This window comes from Diadema antillarum, unplaced genomic scaffold (genome assembly GCF_040938485.1).
Source record: "Diadema antillarum isolate AM-2024a unplaced genomic scaffold, OU_Dant_1.0 seq00001295_RagTag, whole genome shotgun sequence".
Classification (NCBI taxonomy): Eukaryota; Metazoa; Echinodermata; class Echinoidea; order Diadematoida; family Diadematidae; genus Diadema; species Diadema antillarum.
The window spans coordinates 21,433-43,721 of record NW_027272074.1 but is presented as its reverse complement, the minus strand read 5'-3'; the positions used below and the strand labels follow the sequence as shown (position 1 = coordinate 43,721).

The 22,289-nt window shown below is 40.0% G+C and overlaps 1 protein-coding gene across 1 annotated transcript in view; it reads left to right on the top strand.

The window, feature by feature from the left end:
* LOC139708046 (huntingtin-like) overlaps window positions 1–13,964 on the top strand; it is an 81,027-nt gene extending 67,063 nt beyond the window's left edge. The window contains exons 48-59 of the mRNA XM_071620034.1: window positions 496–719; window positions 1,091–1,205; window positions 2,353–2,607; window positions 4,649–4,804; window positions 5,198–5,385; window positions 6,098–6,215; window positions 7,820–7,965; window positions 9,844–10,026; window positions 11,038–11,200; window positions 12,086–12,246; window positions 12,674–12,764; window positions 13,878–13,964. Of these exons, the coding sequence (XP_071476135.1) occupies window positions 496–719; window positions 1,091–1,205; window positions 2,353–2,607; window positions 4,649–4,804; window positions 5,198–5,385; window positions 6,098–6,215; window positions 7,820–7,965; window positions 9,844–10,026; window positions 11,038–11,200; window positions 12,086–12,246; window positions 12,674–12,764; window positions 13,878–13,964 (1,887 nt within the window). The remainder of the gene's footprint in view (window positions 1–495; window positions 720–1,090; window positions 1,206–2,352; window positions 2,608–4,648; window positions 4,805–5,197; window positions 5,386–6,097; window positions 6,216–7,819; window positions 7,966–9,843; window positions 10,027–11,037; window positions 11,201–12,085; window positions 12,247–12,673; window positions 12,765–13,877) is intronic.
* Window positions 13,965–22,289: the final 8,325 nt, after the last annotated feature.

Here is a 22,289-nt window from a genome sequence, read left to right as displayed (position 1 = left end):
GTGGCTGGTTGGATTTTGACCAAACTTGGAAGGAATTATCAATGAGGGTGGGGTAATAGTTTGTACAAATAATGGTTGTGCCCCCAGGAGACCCTATAGGGAGGTCCCAAATGCCCCAAATTAGGAGGATGTTGCCCAAGGGGCCTCCAGCAATCCCTGAATCTCAGGACTTACAAAATAGTTTGCCTCAGGTGGGGTTATATAGCAAAGTGCACTGCTGTAGTGAGCACTAGACCCGGGGTCTCTTGTGCATTTGTTTTGAGACATTGCATTACAAAGTTGAAGTCAAGATGACTGGAATCTATTCATTTTATTCCTAGATATGTCAACACCATGTATTTTGCATGTCTAATCAGATCTTCCAACACCAGAATACTCTACTTAAAGAGAAAGACAGTTTGTTTTCTAGAGTTGATGCTGTCGCTGATATTTTTACCATCATGTTTGCTGTCAAGAACAAAATAATATCAACTTTCCCGGTTGTGGATTTTGCAGGAGGAGATTGAGCAAAGTGAACTTATATGCTTGGCTGTGAGAGGAATCACCTCACTCCTTCTCAACACCATCCTCCGCCCGACGGCTGGTAACCCCATGACCAGCCGACCCCTCTGCATCCCCCGCCACGACAGCTTACCCTTCCTGGCCACCCAGAAAGGTCAAAGGTTAGCTCGTCTGAGGGTGTTGGTGGACAGAGAGATGCAGTCTATGCAAGCAGCAAGGTTTGTTTCAGTTCATAATTTCACCATGTACGTGTAGATACTGTTAAAGCTGTTATTTCTCAGTGGTGTAATTTTTGTGAATTTCGCATATAACGTTTGGGCCATGATCTTGATTGCATTAGATTTACAGACAGGCATTAGTGCACGTATAATAGCCTCGGTGTCAAATTGTGAAAACAGCTCAACCTCCTTATTCACAAAAATATCTGTACATAGAAATAACAGATTTTACAGTCTTTGTGAAAACCAGAGAAAGACAAAATGAGTAAAGTGAAAGAAAGGTAAGAGAGGGAAAGTAGCTTACTGTATTCTTTTGCTTGAAATTGACACTTTCCTAGCAATTGACCATTCTCTCTGCTTAATTTTTCTAGGACTGGGCAGTCCCTACAACCAGCCACCAGTACTGCCATGGAGGGGCCGTTTGATGAGATGCTGACCGCTAATATGGAAAATGTGGGCAACCAGGGCCAGTTCACACTGGGACAGGTGAGATCGCTCTTTGATAGTTGTCAATACTGTAAAAGTGGATATTTTTGCGCGAGTAGTTTTTCATGCTCTGCCAAGTAAGATGAATTTTGCACATTTGTATTTCTGTGGAATCAAGTTATTACATAGTTCCACATATAACAGGCAAACTACTTTCCAATATATGCTTTCATTTTTCGTGCTAGTTTGTGGTCACACGAAATTCACAAAAATTTCCACTTTTACATGATTTTATTTGTGGACTTTGTAGTCATGTTTCATGAAGGCCAACATTCAACACTTAATTTTAATTTTCACGTATCACAGGTGATGGCAGCATGGTGTTTTTGTTTGTGTTTATTTGCTTTTTTTCTTGTGTAATTTCCTCTCCTGCAATAAAGGTAAAATGTAGTTCTGGTACGCCTGCTGAACTGTCAAATTTCGCTCGAAAATGTACACGTATGCCTAAGAAATGTGTGGAATAACGCTGTAATAAGATATTCGTTGGGTAATGCAAAAATGTGAAATATTAACCTAAAAGGTTCGCTGGCGTCGCAATCTCAGAACTTACCCGATCGGGGTCAGGCTAACTCGGACTTGGGGACAACTCGGCCTCACTTTGACGGCGGGTTGAGTTGTCCGTCTGGATTGTACAGTGTTGAACTATGGGAGTGCTTCGCGTTCTGGCTGGTCACAGTTATGGGCCGAGTTAATACAGCGTGCGCATCAAAGAACCTCTTTGGTGCCTATACAAAATGAACTTGCGCCTATGTATGAAATATGGCGATCAAGAACTGCATGTAAATTATCTGAAATAGTGCCGAGTTGTCCCTGAGACCGAGTTAGCCTGGACCCTTCTGGAATAAAAGTCGTTATACCGATTTTTTATCATTCTACACGTTTGATCTCAAAATACTCCCAAAACAACTCATCATCCTGGCAAATCGCATCAGCCAGGTAAGTTTCTTGGTAGACTCTTTTGATATATTGCAAGCAAATATGAAATGGTGTGAGACGGGTTCTCAAACCCTGACCAGAACTTTGTAATCACTGTAGAGGATAGGATTTTGATTTCAAACAATGATTTGTCATGCATTGGGCTTCATCATGTATTTTGCTGTTCTGGAAGATGTTCATTGCTGGCCTCCATTCCTCCCATGTCCCCTAGATCTCTGTCCATGGGATCTGGGCCATCAACAGCATGATTCTTCCCCTGGTGGAAGACCAGAGCCAGGGTGGGGCCGAGGCCGCCAGCATCGTGCCCATGAGCCGGACGGCCATCCCGGCCGCCCTGGGCCGGACCCCGACCAACCTGGACGTCCACTCCTGCCTGGTGCTGCTGCTGGAGGTCTACGGCCAGTGGCTGGCCCCCGGTGCGGCCAGACGCACCTCACTCATGCTGCTCTGTGAGACCATCAAGTCTGTGAGTGCACGGCTGTGTGTTAACCCTTTTGCTGCTTTAGGGGGGCGTTTGGCACAGAAAACCCCATAGCATTGTACACACTGTCCAAAGTCCCTGGCACAGAAAGGGTTAAGCCTTCCACTAGTCTGACTTTTTGTCTCGCCCACCGGAGGTGAAGGCGAGACTAAGGGATCCAAATGGCGTCCGTCCGTCGTCCGTCCGTCGTCCGTCGTCCGTCACAAATGTTAAAGTTTACCTGCAAGACTCTCTTATGATGCATAACTTGGCAACTGTTACAGCAATGGCAGCCACACTTGGGTGATAGAAGCACTAGGGGTATCTTCATGTTATGGTGTTGTCAGAGGTCATGTGATGATGTCAAAGGTCATTTGAGGTCATATATTAAAAGAGTATGTGGAAGACTCTCTTTTCTATGTTAAAGTCTACCTGCAAGACTCTCTTTTGACAAATAACTTCACATAAGTTGCTTGGATTACAACCTAACTTGGGTCATAGATGCACTGGGGGTACCTTCATGTTATGGTGCCGTTGGAGGTCACAGGATAAGGTCAAAGGTCATTTGAGGTCATACGTTAAAGTTTACTTGCAAGACTCTCTTATCACATGTAACTCAGCACATGTTGCTACAATGGCAATCAGACTTGGGTGATGGTAGATGTCTCTTGGGAAGTTGAAGGTAACCATAAGGTCAAAGGTCACTGACAGGGGTCAACGAACTTTTAGGGCCCAATGTTAAGTTTTTAGGTCGCATTTCGTTTATGGCTCATAACTTTTGATCCCTTTGTCCGTTTGTGACCAAACTTAGATGGAAGATGTCCCTTGGGGAGGTGAAGGTTGTCACAAGGTCAAAGGTCACATACAGGGGTCAACAAACTTTTAGGGCCCAATGTTATGTTTTTAGGGCACGCTTTGATTGTGGCTCATAACTTTTGATCCCTTTGTCCTGGACAGTAGATGTCCCTTGGGGAGTTAAAGGTCATCACAAAGTCAAAGGTCACAGAAAGGGGTAAATAAATTTTTAGGGCCCAATGTTAAGTTTTTATGGCGCATTTTGATTATGGCTCATTACTTTTGATCCCTTTGTCCGTTTGTGACCAAAGTTGGATGGTAAATGTCCCTTGGGGTGTTGAAGGTCACCACAAGGTCAAAGGTCATAAGCAGGTCAATTAACTTCTGGGAGTTATAAAAAATATTAATTCCTTGTACCGCAAATGGGCGAGACACAATTTGGCACTTGCCTTGTCTTTTTCGGATCAGCAATGATGTTTTGACAACACTTGATGATTAACAATAGGTGGTATCAGGGCAAGTGTCAGCTAAATGTTGTTATGGGTATTAGAAGGAGATAAGTCGCTTTATTGCAAGAAAAGAGACAATATGATCTGATGGACTTATCTCTTGACATATTTCATATTGATTTTTTCATTTTGGATTTAATTTTTATTTATTTTGCCATGGTAAAAAGCCTGCTGTCAGCTTATAAGCTGCTTTTCAGCAAGGGTGTGCATAAAAAGTTGCAAAACTAAATCAAGAACAAAGAGTAACAAGTACAAGAATTAAAAAAGAAACAGCAAACAAACAAACAAAGTTATTTTGCCACCTTGAGCCTTTCCTGAAAATGAATATATTTCTTAATGTCGCAATAAGAGAATATGAAAATCTCCCAGAGTCAGGAAGGCAGGTATCTTCCTGACTGCTCTTTTGAACCTGTATCTGATTTTTATGGGTGAATGCAGGTAGCTACATATGATTTATCATGCTATGAGTATTCCAGGTGTGTTCTTTTGCATGTGCATATGTGTGTGTGTGTGCGTCTGTGTCTGTACCTGCGTGTATATACAGGTATTATTTGCCATATTTATGTGTATTTGTTGCATACAATCACATGTTTACAGTGTGTTTTGGGATTCGCCATATGCCTGTTCATGATCATGTGCTTCCCTATGTGTTTGTTTATGATGTGTGTTAGGATTTTTGGTGTGCCTTTGTCCGTGTACCAATCTGTGGTCTATATGTCTGTCTTTGTCCCCTTGGAATGCAGGTGCTGTTGATATCAGACATCTTCACAGAGAGAGCCCAGTTTGAGTGGATGTATGAAACTCTCCTGGAACTGAACAAGATCCACCCAGTGGAGGATGAGTTGGTCTCACAGTACGTCATCCCAGGCATCTGCAAGGCTGCCTCCGTCCTTGGAATGGTGAGCCAGTCTATAAAGTACCATAGTAATTACTAGTATGTCACTGTCTTTTGTACAGCTTGGGTTGGGACCAGGTTCAAGCATGGATAGAAACAATAGGTTTCACATGACAGCTTGTAGGTGAGTTTGTTTAGAACCAGTTTCCATGGTGATGAATGGCTGTGACATCACACTTTGGTTCTCTATTAAGCTGCTGCTAAACACTAGAGACATTTTTTTAGAAAGTATATACTGGAATTTGTTCACTTTCAATTCATCTAAACACAAAAAAAAAAAGGGGGGAATCTTGCACTTGTTTTACAAAGAGAAATGAAATGTCAAAAAAATTTGCAGAAGTCTCTAGCTTTGCTGCTAACTCTCAGTGTTTCTCTCTGTTAAATCTTAACACTGTAGGACAAAGATGTCTCTGAGAAGGTCAGCAAACTTTTAGAGGTCACACTTCGCAGTACTCACCTCCCCAGCAGGGTGGGGGCGCTTTACGGAGTGCTCTATATCCTGGAGTCTGATGCTGTGGAGGATATTGAAGTCTTTGTTCCCATGGTAACGGACTACATCATCAGAAACATCAAAGCAGTGTCAACGTAAGTGCATCAAAATATGTGTATTACTTCTCTACAAGCCTCATATTTCATTAATTGGAACTCGTGAGACAATTTTGTGAGTGGATGAATTTGTGATGGAGAACCAATGAGATTGACTGAGAAATAATTATTTTTTCCTTTTTAAGAGAAAAAATAGTAATTTCCCACATATTAGACGATATAAATTGCATTTATGTCACAGAAGATGGTATATCGTGAATGCTTGTCAACTCGGGAAATTTTTGAAAATGAAAACACCTCAAAATATTTTGTTTGTGCTGTAGTAGGTAAAAGCTCTACGTGTGTTCATATAAAACTTATTGGGAGCCAAGCTTTTCTGCAATTCGAGTAAATATTGGCGTCGTTTTTAAGTCTGTTTGTATGATATCATAGTATTGCCTCTATCCAGAAGGGTGTTGTTTGACTTTTTTATCTACTTTTACATTTGTTTCATATTGAACCAAGACTACTGTTGTAGACCTAGACATACTATTTTTGTCGACTCTACGTGTCACAAAACTGCAATCATGGCCTTGAAATAAATCTACATGTAAGAAGTAGTGCTAAGTAATGTAATGTGTTTGTGAGGAGGAGGGGTGGGAAAATCCTACCAGGATAAAAAACATGCCAATGTAATATTTCTTTAATTCTGACAGTCTCATGAGATATGTTTTTTTTTTTTTTGTCCCCATGGTACTGATGATCTTTGCAGAAACAGCAGTGGAGCCAGCCAGAAGCATGTCTTGGTGATGCTGTCTGTAGCGTTCTACATCATGGAGTACTACTCTGACCTCACGGCGGGAACAGAGTTCACCAAAGTCATTCTGCAGGTGAGAGACACACTGCCAACTTTTCAGTGAGATTACACAGATTCTGTGCCTCTGGATTCCAAAACATGGCATCAACAGCAGAAGCATTAATGAGAAAAGCGGAGCTGATGTTGATGTTAATCATTAGATTATTTTCAGCAAGATAGAGGCTCTGTTGATGATATGATAATGATATGAAATGACTTGCTTACCCCTGTGTTTTCAGGTTTCTGATTAGAGCCAGACAGGCATTTAATCTTTTGCCTGTATGATAAATAATAAAATTTCACATCTTTCAGTATCTGTCTGTCAACATACGTGTACCGTAAAAGTGGACATTTTCACGGTGTTGAAATTTTATGTGTATTTCGCGCAACCAGAAACTAGCACGAAAATAAAAGCACACAAATGATTTTGCTCTCTGTAATACCTACCACTATGTAATGTCTTGATTCCGTGGAATTAAAAACACATGAAATTCATCTTACGCGGCCGAAGGTGAAAAAGTACTCGCGCGAAAATGTCCACTTTTACGGTATATCTTGCCTTAGATACAGACATACAGAGTGATATGTACTGTGAATCAGTGGATAGATTGACAGATGGATAGTAGCATGAAAAAATCTATGAATTGAGGAGTGCCAGTAGATGAATAGATGGTTGGATGCATGGATGTACGGATGGATTGGTAGATGGATAGAAAGATGAATTGATCTGTGGATAGAAGAATGGATGAATGGATGGATAGATAGATGACCCCCTCAGTCAGTGAAAATTATTATTTGCAGGTGCTGGAGGAGTGTGCTGTCAAGTATCATTTCAGGGGGGCATTTCATGAAGCATTTTGTCCGACAAAGTCTTGTAGGACAAATTTGCTCTCAGCCAATCAGATGCAAGGATTTCAGTAGCTTGTAATAGTTTGTCAGAAAAATATCCGACCAAATCGCTTCATGAAATGCCCCCCAGATATCATTTGACTTTGCAACTATGCAAGATATGACAGCCAAATTTTGTCTGATTTCAGAAAGACCGATAAAAGATAAACATTTAAAAAAGAAAAGAGAGTGTCTTGAGTTCATCATGGGTAATGTGTCTGGAATTTACAAAGATGTTGTAAATTTAGCCCATGGATTGTGCAGATTCTGTCTATGTGTGTGATAGATTGCGTATGCCAACAGACATCCAATGATGAATGTACACTGATACATGCACAGGGAATAATTTTCCTGGTATTGCATCGTAATTTGTTATGCATTTTTTACACCACTGCTACACAAACTAGCTTTTGTGTCGCAGTTTTCTTCCATAGAAATGTACAGGATACCATTTGAAATATTATTCATCATCTGAAACTGCTAATCAGATTTGAGTTGGAAAATTATTCCCTGATGCATGTGAGAGGTATGCTTATTGAGTGCTTGTTTTAGTCCATGTACAAAATTCAAACCTTGGATTTGACTTTTAACTTCTTTGTGTTATGAGTTTGGGCTTATGTGTCCTGATAGTCCCAATTTATTTACAATTATGATGTGTGATACCAGATGCCAAAATCTCAGCTTATTCCATGACACCCCCTCCCCTTTTCCTAAATCATGGATTCTTTTTGTCTCCACACACCCCTCCAGCAATGCATCACTATGGTACTGATGAGTGATGAGTCGACGTCGTGGCTGGTCTACGAGGCCGTCATGGTGGGCTTTGAGAGGCTCCTGGTGGCCCGTGCACTCAGCTCACAGGAGAGGGACATGCTGAAGAAACTCGGCGTCGACAGGTGTGCTACCAGCTGCCTCTTATACACTTCTCTAGTGACATAAGAGTATACGTTAGCAAGTTATGGGGAAGGCCAAAGTTATATAACATTGATGTCTGGAAACTGGAGCAGCCAAGACTGTATGGCACACTCTGAAAGAAAGATTTGAAAAAACAACAACAACAACAACAACAATGTTATCATTTGGAAATGAAATCAGTCATGAACAAAGAGCATAATATGTATTAAGAAATGGTACCATTGAAATTAAGTAGCTTAGAAAAATAAGTAAATGAAGGAGGACACTGTCCCATTGCAAGCAAAGATTTTAATCTTAGTCAACCCATTCTATGCCCATGTAGTACTTAATTACTACTAACTTACTCATTTACTATTTAGTACTTACTACCCATGTAAGTGTAATAGTTTGATATTCCTACAAGAAGTCCATTGTGATGCACTAGAAATTAGGATTATGCAAGGCCCATCCACACATTTTGTGCATGGACCCCTCAGCCGTTGAACAGCTGTGTTGTGTAGGTTCAGCTGAGTAGGCAATCCAACCGCATTGCCATATCTTATGTTCAGTTTATGCACACTGATCTTGTTGTTTTTTTATGTAGAAAATGAATACTGTAAAACATGATATATTTGCGGCATGAAATTTTCACAAATTGGAGCCGACGGCTTATTTTGTGGCATAAAATTTTCTCGAATTGCCACTGGCATTCAATGCATAAAGTGTAGACAAGAACTTTCGTGTGCATTTTATTTTTGCGAATCTTGCCGCTCGCAAAATTTGCGAAATTAAAATGCACACTAACATTCCTCGTTTTACGGTAGATACAAAAATATTAACACTAGTACTCAGAGTTTTACTGTTTCTATGTTGATCGGTGAAAAAGCTTTCCTAGAGATCAGCAAAGAGTTTGCAGTGAGGGTTACATAGGTCCTTTTCTGTGAGTGATATCTTTTCATTAAAGGACAAGTCCACCTTCATATACATGTGGATTGAGTGAAGGCAACAATATAAATAGAGCACATCAGTGAAAGTTTGGGGAAAATCGGACAATCCGTTCAAAAGTTATGAATTTTTAAAGTATCTGCGCAGTCACTGCTGGATGAGAAGACTACTACAGTGTATGATGTCACATGCGTACAACGATATAAGGAAAATAAAAAGAGAATTTCACAAAACTTTACTTTTTGAATAAAGTGCACATTTCTTCGACTTGTTACTGATGTATGTTATGGGTAATATTATACCCCCTGCCTTCTGAAAGAGAGAAGTCGATTGTTCTTTTGTTATGCGAGAAAAGTGAAAATATGATGAATTTTCTTTATTCTTTCTTTATATCGTTGTACACATGTGACATCACAAGCTATAGTAGTCTTCTCATCCGGCCGTGACTGAGCGGAAACTTGAAAAATTCATAACTTTTGAACGGATTGTCCGATTTTCCTCAAACTCTCACTGATGTGCTCTACTAATATAGCTGCATTCACTCAACCCACATGTCTATGAAGGTGAACTTGTCCTTTAACCTGTACAATGCTTTGTTCACTGAGTGTCATGCATGCTACAGTGATTTGTTCACCGAGTGTCATGCATGCTACAGTGCTTTCCTCACCAATTGGCATAGTAGTCTTGAAACTAATTATCAATGAATACAGATGACCTAATCCCCCTTAATATTCCCATTGTGTCACCATGGCCTTCTGTGGACTGAGGCACATTACTACACCCAAGTGGGCTCACTAACTGTACAACTAGGTCAAGTTTGGATAGATGGATTACTGAGTGCTGATTAAAAAGCTGGGCAAGTCCAGCTAAGCACCTAAGCACTCAAAGGGTTAACTTAATATTCTTGTTTCCATTCACACCTGCTGTCTCCCCAGGCTGTGCCTACCCTCCCCCATGCACGCCCTCTCCGCCCTGGGGGTGCTCCTCACCAGCATGTACACCGCCGGGGAGGGGCGGGGCTCCGGTAGCGAGGAGGAGGGGGAGGGGCACGAGACTCCGCCCCACGACCCGGAGGAGATGCTGCAGGCCATGGAGAGAGTGTCCGTTATGTTTGACAGGTCAGTGGTGTTGATTTCGCTGGTCAGCAGCAAACCTAAGCATGTATAAGAATGCACCTGTAGTGCAGCAAAGGTCCCTAAAACTTTTTCCCCTTGTAGCACAACTCTCATTTGAAGGCATTAATTACGGAATCCACTGTATTTGTACATAGATTACCAAATGGAAATCTGTTCCTCCCATAGCAGAACTGTTTTTCAAATTTTTTCAACATATTTAAACAAGAATCATGTCATTATACCTGTTACCCTTGTAGTGCAACTGTATATCATCATATTATTCCACAGTATTTGAAAATATGTAAAACTGTTGCAAAATCTGCATATGTCATCTTTGTGTTCTGATAACGGAAGAGCATTTTTAAGAGTTAAGATATCACGAAAATGTGAAGAAATTCTTGACGTGTGTTCATAATATAAATCAACAGCATGTATACAGATGTATTCTTTGGAAATATGGCAACAGCGCTGCCTAAGCTGCATCATGATCGTTATGACTGAAAAATAAAAGATGCAATAGAATGTTATTCCAATCAAAACTTTTGTTTGTGTGATATATGCAGGGTAGGTTATTGTTTGTGCTGCTCTTTGTGTTCAAGACTTTGTTCTATATATCAACGAAATTGGCACAGAAACAGCAATTAGTAGCTGATGACAAAAAAACAAACAAACAGTTGGTCTTTTGATTGCAGAAATAGCATTGTCTGTAAGTTTATTGATTTATTGGATGTTACAGAGTTGCTCATTGGCACACTTAGTAGTCCCGTATATTACTATGTCTGTTGGTTAAGCAGGTGATTCACTGGGTTGGAAGACAATGATTTGGTTATGGTAGCATACAGGACACATCCCATATTGACTGCTTTACTTCTTGTAAAAGCAGCGCGGCCTTATTGATAACCAATAAGGTATTTACTCAAGAAAACTGAGGTAGGGTAGCCTAACATCAAACTTATCAGATAGGAGCATCACAGCTTTGCTTCCTCTCATTCTTGTGTCACCATCTAAACGAAGGATACGAAAGGGTTACCCCTCGGAGGCACGGGCCGTGGCCTTCATCCTCCCTCCATTCCTCAACGACTTCTTCCCACCCCAGGACATCATGAACAAGGTGATTGGTGAATTCCTGTCCAATCAGCAGCCTCATCCGCAGCTCATGGCTACCGTCGTCTTCAAGGTGAGTAGGGGGTCAGTGGTGGATCTAGGCGGGGGCGCACCGGGCATGCACCCCCCTTTATTTTTTGTTAAAAGAAAGAAATTAAAAGAAAAAACGGAGGGGGTTGCGTGCGCCTCCCTTTAATTTTGTAAAGGCGCCCCCCTTTACGGAATTCCTGGATCCGTCCCGGAGGGTCCTGTCACATGTTGATTATGGGATATATTGTCCAGATTCATGTATAGAAGAAGGAATTTACTGCACCTCTGGTGGCATGGGGCACTGGGGAAATCATCTTAAAACTGTTGCATTTTGATACCAGGTCAGAGAAATTGATAGATTATCAACTGGAGTATAAACTGGGATTACCATTGAAGTACAATGGACCATGTGTTTAGAGACTTGCATTCATTCTGCAGCTATTTCTGGTATTGACGTGGTCCCAAACTTGCCCGTAAGACCAGCAGCAGTCTATGTGTGGTGGCTGGAAACGCTATACCCAAAACCCTGTGACTGATGAACTAGCTTGGGTGAATCATCCAGAGCTCCCAGGGTTTTTTGTTCAACATTCTGTCTCTCTTTTTTGTTTTTTTGTTTTGTTTTTTGATAAAAATATAGAAGCAAGCAATCGTGTAGCACAAATTTAACCCATTGCGGACGAGTCCCTAGTATGTATACTCCGACACGTGTCCATGGGAAATGCATGTTGTAGCAAAATCAGCCCGCCCTCAATGGGTTAAGAACCAGAGAATATCTTTTTGAGCCACTCAGCAAGAACATTTTATTGTGCAAAAAGAAAGACATTTACAATCGGTAGCAGAGCTTGAAATCTCAAATTTACCTCTTCCTTTAAAAAACAAACAAACAAACAAACAAACAAACAAACTTAACCTCTTTTTCATGCTACAGGTGTTTGGCAATCTCCATCATCACGGACAGACTCAGTCAGTGCGAGACTGGGTGATGCTGTCCCTCTCAAACTTCACCCAGAGGACACCCGTTGCCATGGCAATCTGGAGTCTGACTTGTTTCTTCATCAGTGCCTCAACAAACAAGTGGATCAGGGCATTGTATCCTTTTTTATCATCCTGACCAGGAGGAGATGAGATGAGGCTACTAGAAGTACACTGTAACTGTCGCGATTACATAGTCAATTGATACATGAAAAATAAGAATCCATTATTTGCTTACTGTACTTACCTGGGTACTTAAATTTCTTTAGTCTGCTCATGTCCCAACTTGACTGCAATTATGTAATTTCAAAACACAGTTATCCTGAATTCTGTGATTGATGCGACTGATCTTTTGGCTCACCCTACATTTGCATAAAGTTCTTAATATGGGGTAACCCATTTTTATAACCAGCCTCTTTAGAGCACACATGTATTTTGAATCAAAACTCTGTTGCTGCGTAGGTTCATTCTGGAACTGTTATGCCACAAGGTGCCATCCCCACCCTACCCCCCCCCCTTATTTCTCCTTGACCTCTGACCTCAGATTGAGTCACGTGATCAGCAGGATGGGCAAGTTGGAACCCATGGACCGCAAGTACTTTGTGCTGGTGGCCAAGGATTTCTACAACACCCAGGTCAGTGCTAGCATCTGTGATGCTCGTTTAGCCACGTTCACGCTATCGGAAATTACACTTAGCTTGCTCCCCGATAACTTCCAGAAGTTTTAACATGAAGTCACACTGCAGACAAAGCTGTGCATATTTTCATTGATGCGAAACTTCCTGTAGTTTCAGTCTGTAATGCACATGCTCCTCCAGGGCAAAAACCATGCACCCTTCTCAGATTAAAAAAACAAGCAAATGCCCAACAATGTACAGAAAAGTGCACAACTTGCATAAACAACTTGGCATTGGACCTTACATAGAATCATGTGGCAAACTTCTTGAAGGTTCAGCTGTGCAAGGTCTCACTACACAAATCTATGGGTAATTTTAATGTTAATTAAAGAAACTGCCAAAGTGCTTTCAGTAAGTTTTGTGGGAAGTTTTGCTGGAAACTTCCAAAAAAGTTTGCGGTCACACTGCCAAAAACTATATGAAGTAGAATATGGAGCAATGAAACTACTCATAGTTTTGCATACCGTGACCATGGTTATTGTACTCAAATTGCTTCCATTTAGGCAAATTTCTGCAGAATGAGAAATGCCCAGGTGCCCTGGTGAGTAAAGAGAATGGACATGTGTTATACCCTGTTCTTATTTCTGATGAGCATTAGAATATGTGCACATCTCTGGAAATGTGGCAATCACGCCAAACAGGTTTTTATGTCGATGGATGCCAGGGGCATTGGGTTTTATGGGGTTGTGCAGTTGTTTGTCCGTCCCTCTGTATCACATCTCATGATAGCAATGTGAGAGAAAACACTCAAATTAATTTTCTTGGTCCCCAGCCCAGGTATAATACATGATGTGTTGGTGTACCAGTTAGACTTGGGGCCAAATCTCTCTGGGTCATTGGTCGTAGGTCACTGACCTTCGACAAAAAAAAACAAACAATACATACATGTACCTCAGATGAAACTTCTTCCAGGAATGTCCATAGGTAATATCATTGGAGAGGAAGAAGCAGTAAAAGCAAAGACATCCAAATTGAATATGTGCAGAGGTCGAATTTCTATCCTTCTTTTTTTTTTTCCCAAAATAGTATATCTTGCGAAATAACTAAAAGCATTTCTGTTTGCCTCCATAGGTGATGGACGAAGCCAGCCGGAGGGCGTTCAAGGCCACTTTCCAGGCTGTCAGTGCCACGGATGCTGCCTATGCACTTCTGGTCTAGACCTCCTCTCCACCTCCCCCACCCTCCCCCCTCCTGTCATCATAATCACCTCCCCCTTGACCCTGCAACAAGTGTGAGTCACAGCCAGACCATTGATATTCCATACGGAGAAAACGGTTCACTCCCCTACTGAGTAGTATGTGAATGCTAGGGAAACCCTATCTGCATGAAACTCAGTGTTTGATCTTGAAGAGGGGACTTCTTAACGTACATGAACATGAATATTCATTATTATTCATGAATATTTATGATCATTAGTAATGTATCCCTTAGCATCAAGTGCGGTCGGAGGAAATTGATATTCGTTGAATCTTATAAACTCATTTACCCACATTAGGCATGCCGTGATGACTATGCATATGAAAATGACAGTCAAATACATTGTAACTGCAAATATTATGTTCATCATTCAGAGACAGTGTAAATCAATTAACAATTCATGAATTGGAACTCTTGCCTGGCACATCAAAGATTATGTGTTTCCATGGAAACTTGTGATCACGTGCATGAAAATAGTTACGAGAGCATCAGTGATTATGTAGTTAGGGGGAAAATTACCTTATTGATTTTTGGTGGTGCATGGCTGTGTAAAGAGCTCAGTTCATGTGCCATTGCACAGTTGACATGATGAATTGTATAAGTTACACATTATTCCTGTATATTCAGGAAATTTTTCCACTTGGGTTTCACTGCTCCCGATGTGATTATGAATGTGAATGTATTGTGTAAGTTACACATGATTCCCATACATTGCGATTCAGGGAATCTTGCTGCTTGGACTTCGCTGCTCCCGATGTGCTTTGAAAGCATGCATGACGGATGAAGGCGAGCCAACTTCAGCCAACAGATATTCAAAGATTTTGATGTATGAATCAGTGTGTCCTGTATTGTTCATCAGAAACAGTAGGGTCAGGGTTATACATGGGGTAATGTCTTATGCATGAAGTTGCAACCATGTCCATATTGATATTTAAAAGCAACCAGGTTTTAAGGTCTCCAATGTTTGCAATTGTTAATTTTTATATAAATTAGAGACTTGCCAAGTATTATACCTCTAGGAGTGTACTCATGTAGAACATAATATGTACAGTGACTAAAGAGAATGGTATTATAATGAAATTAAAGATGGTGTGTCATCATCCTATCATAAGATCATTCAAGGATGACATGTGGCAAAGAGGGGGCAAAATTTGCATCCAAAGAAATCAAATTTCTGTGCAGAAATTATTCAGTGTCTAATATGCTCTTGTGTGTTTATATCATGAGACCAAAGTGTAAAGACAAAAGAAACTGTCATAGGAATGAAATGAAATGGAAATATGAAAAAAAAGATTTCACAATGTAATCAGAGTCACTGTATACTGGTGTGCTTTTTATGGAAAAGCATTTAAACAAGACATATATAGTATGAATGTTATGACTGCTAATTGCAGTAATTGTACGTTTGTATGCTGTGTTATATTGCTTATTATGCTTGGGAGAGAGCTGTCAGTTTGGATCCAGGACAGCAATTACAATAATGTGATGATACCTGACTGTTAACAGTACTTCTCCTATAGTATTTTTGACAAAAATGGCATTCAGGTAAGAGACGTGAGTGCATGGATTCAAGATATGCCATAACAACAGAGGAAGGGTGAGCATTGCAAAATCCAGACACCCATGTATGTATTGTAGTGAGGTTTTATCTTTCGTAGCAACTAAAATCCTTCATGCTTGATAATCAGTGGAAAAAGCTGCTCTGCAGATGAGCTATGGGACGACAATTTATACAACATATGGAGCTGAGGGACAAAGTTGTGAGTGAGCACAACACACTTCTTTCAGTGAGGCTGATTGCATGTGCACTGCTTTTATACTTCATGGGATGCAGTCCGTGGGTTTGCCCTGCCACTCATAGATACATACAATTCCTGCTGATAATCTTAGTTATAGAGGCTTGTCATTTAGTCCAACACCATTACCGTTTGTTTGTGTTTTTTTTTTTTTTTTTTTTTGGGGGGGGGGGGGGCATTTGATATTAAGTGTTATGTCTTGATATTCACATCACCAAGGACATCATTCACAAGATTGGTGCTTTAAAGGAAAAAAACAAATACCAGTAGCAAAGTGGCCTGTGCGGAATCCTTTCCCCGCACAATTTCTCCTTAAGACAGTTTCCTTCCCTAACAAGCCGTCTCAACCCCCTCCCCCCCCCCCCCCCCAACACACACAGGCTCACACAAACACCCTTCTGGTGAAAATGGAGGTTTCTACCGTAGAGATAGGCTTCACAGGAGTGCTTTAGATTCAAGATAAATGAGTTGATGTGCAAGAAACTTCAGAGGTTGGCATTTTTAGCTCACAGCAGATTCCTTCATTTCTTCTTTCTCATCAACAGCAAAGATAATTTCATAATGCATACGTAAAATGAAAAACAGTTTTCATATGAATGCACAGAAAGTTGATTTTTACTCTAAAATGAGCAAGGCATATGCTTCAAGACATGTGTGAAATGATGCTGTTATAACACAATTTCATTTGGGCAACGCCAAAAATGCAATATATCACCCCAAAAGTATTGCAGTCTCAGAGCATACAGCTGTACCTGATCATGGTTACTACGTAATGTTTTATAAATGAAGTACACCAATTACATATATCGGGCCATAGTAATATCCATCACACGAAAGTGAATGACATACAGCCAATGAAGTGAATTGCAAGCAGCATGTTAGCTGCATGTGATTTAATATTATTGCTGTGACCCGATTCAGTCATCACGCACTAGTGATGTTCTACTTACCCACTACTGAACGGGGAGGGTGATTCAGGTATAAAAGTCAAGTCAAAACTATTGTACACTTTTAATCTCAAAATACTGGTACTTCAAAACAACTCAAAATCCAGGCAAATTGCTCCGGCCAGACAAGTTTGGTGGTAGACTCTTCTGATATGTTGCAAGGAAATTCCAAGTGGTGGAAGATGAATACCGAGTCTATCTGAGAACTATGTATTAGCTCTGGCAGATACTAAATATATAATTAGAGTGTTTCAGTTCCAAGTCCTTATGTTCTCATACAATGTTCTGCACTTTCTTTTCCGATTCACATGCTGAGCTTGCTTATTTCGTTATTTATATGTGTATATTCATTTACGTGATATACATGTGTCTCTCTGTGATTTGATTATTTCTTTGTATACTTACATGTCTGAATTGAATATCCCATGTAATTTTTTGGGGGAGCCCTTTGTTACAAAACTTCTTTACCAAAGTGTAATTGCTATAGTACAAACAGTGGCAAGAAAGTTTTTTGTTTTGTTTTTTGTTTAAGGAACACATATGACTCTTAATCATGTCCCAGTATGCAGTTCTGCTGTCTTAGATGGTGTTAAGCGTGATTTCTGGGTATTTTTTTAATCAAACATAAGTAATTCCAAATAGAAACTGTGAGAATACATTTTGTGATCCTCATCAACAGTGATGGAATTAATTGGCATTTGAAAAAAATGGGTGAAATGGCACTGAACTAAGATTTTTTTCTCCCAAGGGAATCATGAAATGACTTGACATGCTTACTCAGAAAGCTCGTCTAATCGGTTTGATGACATCTTTCTTTAATGAATGATGTGTGATGCATGAAAGGGCTTTTCTTTGGGAGCTGCCATTTTTTCCTCATTAATAATGACTTTGACCTGTTATCGTGATTGGTCAAAAGCAATTTTCACAAACGGTGAATCAAATATTTCTGCTAACTGCAATCAAATATTTCTGCTAACTGCAATATGCCATGGACGTTATTTACTGCTGTGCAGAGTTGAAAAGTTTTATCGTCCTGGGAGTGGCAAGACCTCATTTTTCAAAGTCATGAATTTTCTGGAGAATGATAACAAAAAAAAAAAAATCATTTTTGCAACAGTTTCCCAAAATAAGCATGAATTTTACTATCGAATAAAGTAGAAACATTCTTTTGGACTTTATTATCAACTGTCAGCATGCATTTATGGGTGGAAATTAGCTGCTTTGGGGAGGTCTGCACTTTCCAAGTGCTTTTCTAGTTTATATATTTTATGCTGTGAAAATACTGTAGCTGTGTTTCACTCTTTAGCCATGAACCAGTGTTTGACAGGTGGCGATACATCATCACGTAGGCCTCATTTGCCTATTTCTTGGAGAGTTATTTTTCCTGTCATAGTTTTGTTTTGTGTCACTCTTTGATCAGAACTACGAATATTAAATGGTCTACAGAAATACTGGCTTGTGATTGGTCATAACGCAATCATATGAGGATGCAGCAGGGGGACCAGGATCAATTACAATATCAATCACATTTGACAATCAGGATTGTCATATTGTGAGCAGGTTAAATTATTCAAGAATTTGACTGCCTGCCAATGGAGCTGGAATAGAATGACCTGTATTTACGTAGACCATATAAGAATGTTGCCTTGTCTATTGTCGTAGTATAACACTTGACAGTCCCTTCAGAGTTACATTTTTTCCCCTGGATATAATACTTTTACCTGGGAAGACTTAACTCCTGCAAGGGGGGTGGGGGAGGGGGGGGGGGGGGATGGGGGAAGTTAACCCATGGAGGATGGACTGATTTTGCTACAACACGCATTTCCCATAGACAGCAGCCCAAGTAATGTATACACAGGACTCATCTTCAACGGGTTAAGTGTTACATTACACTTTTAAAAAGGTAATATCAGTCTTTTATAAAACAAGTTTAAGAATATAACCAATTATTATCACTGAAATGAGTCATTTGTGCTGTCTGTGTGGCAAAAAGGCATAAGTGCATGGCGTGTTAATCCTACGACAGATTACCATCTGCTCTGTGCATGTACAACTACAGTAGCTGTGCGCATGGCAAGAAATATTAGTTCCCCCCCCCCCCCATCCCCCTCCCCCTTTACAGAATAATTCCTGGATCCGCTCCTGCAGAGTGTTGCTTTATCTGCTCAGGGACCACGATAAATTCCACAATTCTATCCATGGCACTATCAATTTATGTGCTGGAATGATGTGAAATAATATCAAATTACCTGGAATGCCCCCTATATCTAGTTTTGGTCAGTTGATTTTATCTTAGGAGGAGGTGATATGGCCTCGGAAGTGTATCTGGTCTTGATTAACAACTTTCAGCTTGTGTGTCATCCTATGTTTTGTTTTGTTTGGAGTTGTTTTTTGTTTGTTTCTTGGTTTTAACCAAGTAGCTGACAGGAGGTGACAATGTCTCTGGTATAAGGGAGATGCTGTGTGGATGCCAACATCCATAAATAGGATACAATATATCACTCTGTGGGAACTGTGTGGACTTTGCAAAAACATATGTGCCACAAGCAAGGTTGCTGATTTTGTGATATTTTATGTATAAGTATTAGCTGCAAGTCTAGATTTGATACTGGTTTGGTTCGTTTGTTTGACTGACGACGATAATTATTATAGTAAACAGTACACAAATTCGTGTCGAATAGAATTTTTCTTGTAGTCGGTCAAAATAGAATGTAACAACTGAGATTATGATTGTCATGTTTATGAAATACTATCGCCCATATGTGAAGGTTTCAACCAAACCTTGTAATCATGAATGCATATATTCAAAATTTATGTGAATATTGAATAAATTGTATATGTTGATAACATATACATCAATAATGATAGATGTTGTCCATATTTTCCTTTTTTTTTTTCCTTTACTTTGTATTTTGTGCTGACATACGTGTAACCTTTTTTTTTTCAGATCTCTCTCTTTAAAATCTAGCTAGGTCAGTAAATTTATTCATGCAGACGTAGTAAGAGTCAGGAAGTTGTTGATTTGTCACAGAGTCATTATACTCCCACCCACACATAGTGTGTAAGGGGGTATATGGGAATTACTCTGAGGTCGGATGGCCGGGTGGTTGGTTAGTCGGTCGGTCGGATCGGGCGGTCGGTCCGTTGCAAAATCTTGAGGATCAAACTACTCTCTCATTTTACCCGTTATGCACTAGTGTAGGAACAACGTTTGGTAGGTCGGTCGGGCGGTTTGTTGCAAATCTTGCATCGCGAACTCCTACAGATATGAAGCAAATTTGATGAAACATGGGTTACATGATGATATTTAAGTGTAGATAATGCAACACATTTTTTTTCTGTTTGTCAGAGAAAGCGTTGCCGTGATAACCTCAATTTCCCCTAAACCTTGTGGAACGAACTACTTCCACAGTGTTTAAGCAATTTATTTCAAATTCATTATGTAGGGCCTATAATGGTCTATAGGTGTAGTTATGCAAGACACTGTGTTTGTACTTCACAAGGAGTTGCCATGGTAACTGTATATTTTCTTCAAATCTTGTGGAGTGAACTACTTCCACAATTGTGAAGCAGTCAAACTCACCCGGTACTCACAAGGTATTACACACATGTATACACACAGCCAGCCAGCCAGACAGACAGACAGACAGACACACACACACACACACACATACACACACACATAACCTTTTATCAAACCCAAGTTCAAATCTTTTTATAGGAATCTGGGCTGCGGGAGTGGTGTTATCAATCACCTTTAGTGATACTTCTAGTTTTTTGAGCAATTGGCACCAAATTTGGCATGTGTAACCGCTATCTAAGGTAGATGTGCAAAACACCATTAAATGCAGCATTACCATGGCACCGACAAATTTTCCTCGAATTGTGTGTGGATTGAACTACTCTCATATTTTGAGCAATTAGCCCCAAATTTGGCATGTGTCACCGCTTTCAAAAGTAAATGTATAAGACACCTTTTCTTTAGTATTGCGTAATGCATTGCCATAGCAATGGCAAATCTTTATAAAAATCTTATAAAATTTTGTGGATCAAACACTCTCCGTTTTACAGCAATTCAGTCAAAAGTTGGCATTTACACTCAACGAAAATTGAAAGTGAATGCTTTTTATGCCTCCACCCGAAGGGTGCCGGAGGCATTATATTTTCGGGTTGTCCGTCCGTACGTACGTCCGTACGTCCGTCCACATTTGTTTACGTGATACCTTGAGTAATATTGAGTGGATTTGTACCAATCTTGGTCCAAGTATAAAGTATAATAGGGCATTTACTTGATAAAATTTTGGGTGAAATCGGGCTAAGGTCAAAGGTCAAGATCAAATCATGAAATTGTATCCGTCTGTGCAATAACTGGAATAGCCCTAAGCAAATTTCACCAAACTTTGTCCAAAGATGACTTATGATGGGGCAATGACTAGTACTCGAATAGTTTTTAAGTGAAATCGGCCAGAGGTCAATGGTCAAAGGTCAAGGTCAAATCTCTAATTTATCCGTTTACACAATAACTAAAGACTAGATGAAGCAAATTTAACCGAACTTGGTTCAAGGATGACGTGTGGTGGGGGTAATTAATTAACTTGTTTTTGAGTGAAATCAGCAAGAGGTCAAAGGTCAAAACGTTAAGGTCAAATGCTCAAAATTTCATTTTTCCCCCATATCTATTCAATGCCTGAAAGTATTTTCTTGAAACCTAGTGTATACATGAACTACCAAGTAGAGACTCTCCAGGGAGTTTCAGGTCACGAGGTCAAAGTTCAAAAGGTCAAAAGTCAGATGAAAATGTTAACATTTCACTTTTTTTCCATATCTCGCAAATGGTTCAAGGTATCTCCATGGAACTTGGTACATATGCACTGACTGACAGGGATTATCTAGGGAATTTAAGGGGTAGGGGACAAAGATAAGGGGTCAAAGGTCAAGGTCAACCCCTCAAAATTGTATTATTTCTCTCATATTAAAGGGGTCAAAAGTCAAGTAGAAATTCTCAAATTTCCAAGTACGTGTACCTGCACTCTTAGACAATATAGCAAACCTAGTTCAAGGAAAGTGAACATTCAACACATTTGTGACAAACCTGTCATTTTAATATTTTGACAGTTATTTGTATCCTAATAAGAATTGATAATTAATATATATAACACACACACACACATATACTGTATATATATATATATGCATGAGTGGACGAAGTGGTGCCTATCAACTTTTCGATGCAAATGCTCAAGGTCAAATGCTCAAAATTTCACTATTTCCCCCATTATGTTATGCCTCGAGGTATTTCCCTGAATCTTACTACATACACAAATTACCAGAGGAAGATTCTTTAAAGAAAGTTTCTGGACCTTAGGTCCAAAGTCATGTGCTAAAATTTCACTTCTTTCTCCATATCCCTGGAATGGTTCAAGGTATCCTCATGGTTGTGCATGTACTGCATGACAATGATTCTCTTTGAATTTGGGGGTCAAAGGTCAAGGTCTACTCCTTAAAATTTCACTATTTCTCTCATATCTATGTAATGTTCTGCT